At 39.9% G+C, this 2,226-nt stretch overlaps 1 protein-coding gene across 1 annotated transcript; it reads right to left on the bottom strand.

Annotated features, from left to right (window-relative positions):
- Nucleotides 1–544: 544 nt before the first annotated feature.
- Nucleotides 545–1,477, bottom strand: LOC105094808 (olfactory receptor 4P4-like). Its single transcript, XM_064491838.1, has one exon. The coding sequence runs from the start codon at nucleotides 1,475–1,477 to the stop codon at nucleotides 545–547; it is 933 nt and encodes a 310-aa protein (XP_064347908.1).
- Nucleotides 1,478–2,226: the final 749 nt, after the last annotated feature.

Genomic DNA, 2,226 nt, shown 5'->3' with positions numbered 1-2,226 from the left:
GTGAAAGTGCACGAGAACAGAAGGAAAAAGTTCGATGTGGGGCTTAGGAGAGGCTTGGGCATGTGAGAAGCTCCAGAATGCAGCTGACCACAAAATTATTAGAAAAAAAAAGTGAATTTTTAAAGAAATCTTGTGGGTCTTAAATTAGATCTTTTAGAATATTCTCTAAGCAAAACAAGTAAAAGATTGGAATTATTTTTTAATTCATTAGTTGGCGGCTGGAATTAGCTTCATTGAGCATGGTGAGGCACAAGAATTAGCTACATGGGCTCTCGGTGTTGATCTGTGTTGCACGCTGCCTTCCATAGGCGGCTGCTAAGTAGCTAAATTAGTTACACAGCCCAAGGATCGTGGGGCAGAGGAGAGATAAGTAAGAAAATCAGAGCATAGCAGAGAGTCTGCATAAATCCAGGGAACTGTAAACTTTTGCTCATACTTGAGTTGCTAGGTACAAGAAAAATAGGCAAGCCCTATGCATTGTAAAGGTTTCAGAGTAGAGAAGTCATGTATTTAACAAGCTCCTTATGAAAATCAGGGATGTTTTTCAGTTTACTTCCTTCCTTCCCATGATACGGCACCATAGCTTCTTCATGGCATTCTTCATCTCCGTGTTTCTTAGTGTGTAGATCAGAGGGTTGAGCATGGGGGCAATGATGGTGTAGAACAGAGCGAACACTTTGTCTTCCGGTAAAGTAGTTGCTGGTCGGATATAAACAAAGAGTAAAGGAGCGAAAAAAAGGACCACCACAGTGATGTGGGAACTGCAGGTGGAGAGAGCTTTGCGGCCCTCATCCGCGGGGTAGGACCTGATGGTATATAAGATCACAGCGTAGGATATCAACAGCACCACGAACGTCACCAGGCCCATCAGGCCCGAATTGGCAATGACCAGGAGACCGATTCTGCTTGTGTCCGTGCAGGCCAGTTTCAGCAAAGGATACACATCGCAGAAGTAATGATCTATTTCATTGGGGCCACAGTAGGGCAGAAAGATGGCCAGGACAAACTGACCAAAGGAGTGCAGGAAGCCCCCAGCACAGGAAGCAGCCATCATGGCACCGCACCTCTGCCTGCTCATGATGACCGTGTAGTGCAGCGGCTTGCAGATGGCCACGTAGCGGTCGTAGGCCATCCCTGTGAGGATGAAGACCTCGATCCCCCCAAAGAAGTGCATGGTGAAGAGCTGTGCCATGCAGCCATTGTAGGAAATAATCTTCTTTACTGCCAGCAAGTCAATGATCAACTTGGGGGTCACCGTGGAGGTGTAGCAGAGGTCAGAGAGCGAGAGGTAACTCAGGAAGAAATACATAGGCTGCTTGATAAGTTGACTGCAGGTGATAGACATCATGACAAGCAGGTTTCCCATCAAAATTGCAATGTAACAAAGTAGGAATAGCAAAAAGCAGAGAGCTTCAATTTCTTTTTTCTCAGAAAGTCCTAAGAGAATAAATTCCGTAACGTTATTCCTGTTTTCCATGACTCAGAGAAGTTTGTAGCCACCTGAAATTAGACAATTATCAATTCTTATGATATAAATACGGATTAAACATGGTGATACATAGCATTTCTTGTCATGGGGCAGATTATAATGGAAAGGGTTAAACACTGCAGAAATAGAAATTTGATTTTCATTTAGGCAGGCTTTCCTTGAGGTCTTTTTGGCCCTTTCTTGAAAACATTACTGACTGGCAATGGAGAGTACAGTCTATTTCCATATGCATTCAATTAACATGTATTATCAAATACAATTGGATCTTATGCCCTAATAAAATTCAAGAAATGTTTCTGTAGAAAAAAAATTAGATATCTCTTTGCTATTCTCACTATTTATTATGGAGAAAATGCACACAGAAGTGGAGCATTGAGTGAAAATGCAAAAAGTGCAAATATATGAAGTATAATATGTAGATGTTATATGTGAGAAATTTCCTGCCATCTCTTTTAGGTGGAAAGATGATAAACAGAAAAAAAATTTTTAATTTGGAATCACGATCATACTTAATTTACAAATATAAGTAATTTACAAATATAAGTAATTTACAAACATGCTTAATTTATAGATGAAATATTATAGTTTATAGTAAATGAAAAGGATAACAAGAAAAATATAATTATCTCTATTTTTTATCTCAGACTTCAAAAATGTTTGTTTTTGACATTCAGCAGGACATCTGAGGATAGTAATAGTACATATAGCTTGAAATTTAATCTCACACAGTGCCCTAC

Source organism: Camelus dromedarius, chromosome 12 (assembly GCF_036321535.1).
Source record: "Camelus dromedarius isolate mCamDro1 chromosome 12, mCamDro1.pat, whole genome shotgun sequence".
Taxonomy (NCBI): domain Eukaryota; kingdom Metazoa; phylum Chordata; class Mammalia; order Artiodactyla; family Camelidae; genus Camelus; species Camelus dromedarius.
The sequence above is the reverse complement of the archived record's forward strand: the minus strand, read 5'-3'. Positions and strand labels throughout refer to the sequence as shown.

Bases quoted from the DNA above. Each gene is read 5' to 3' on its own strand.
- LOC105094808 (XM_064491838.1), bottom strand. From the start codon at position 1,477: ATGGAAAACAGGAATAACGTTACGGAATTTATTCTCTTAGGACTTTCT.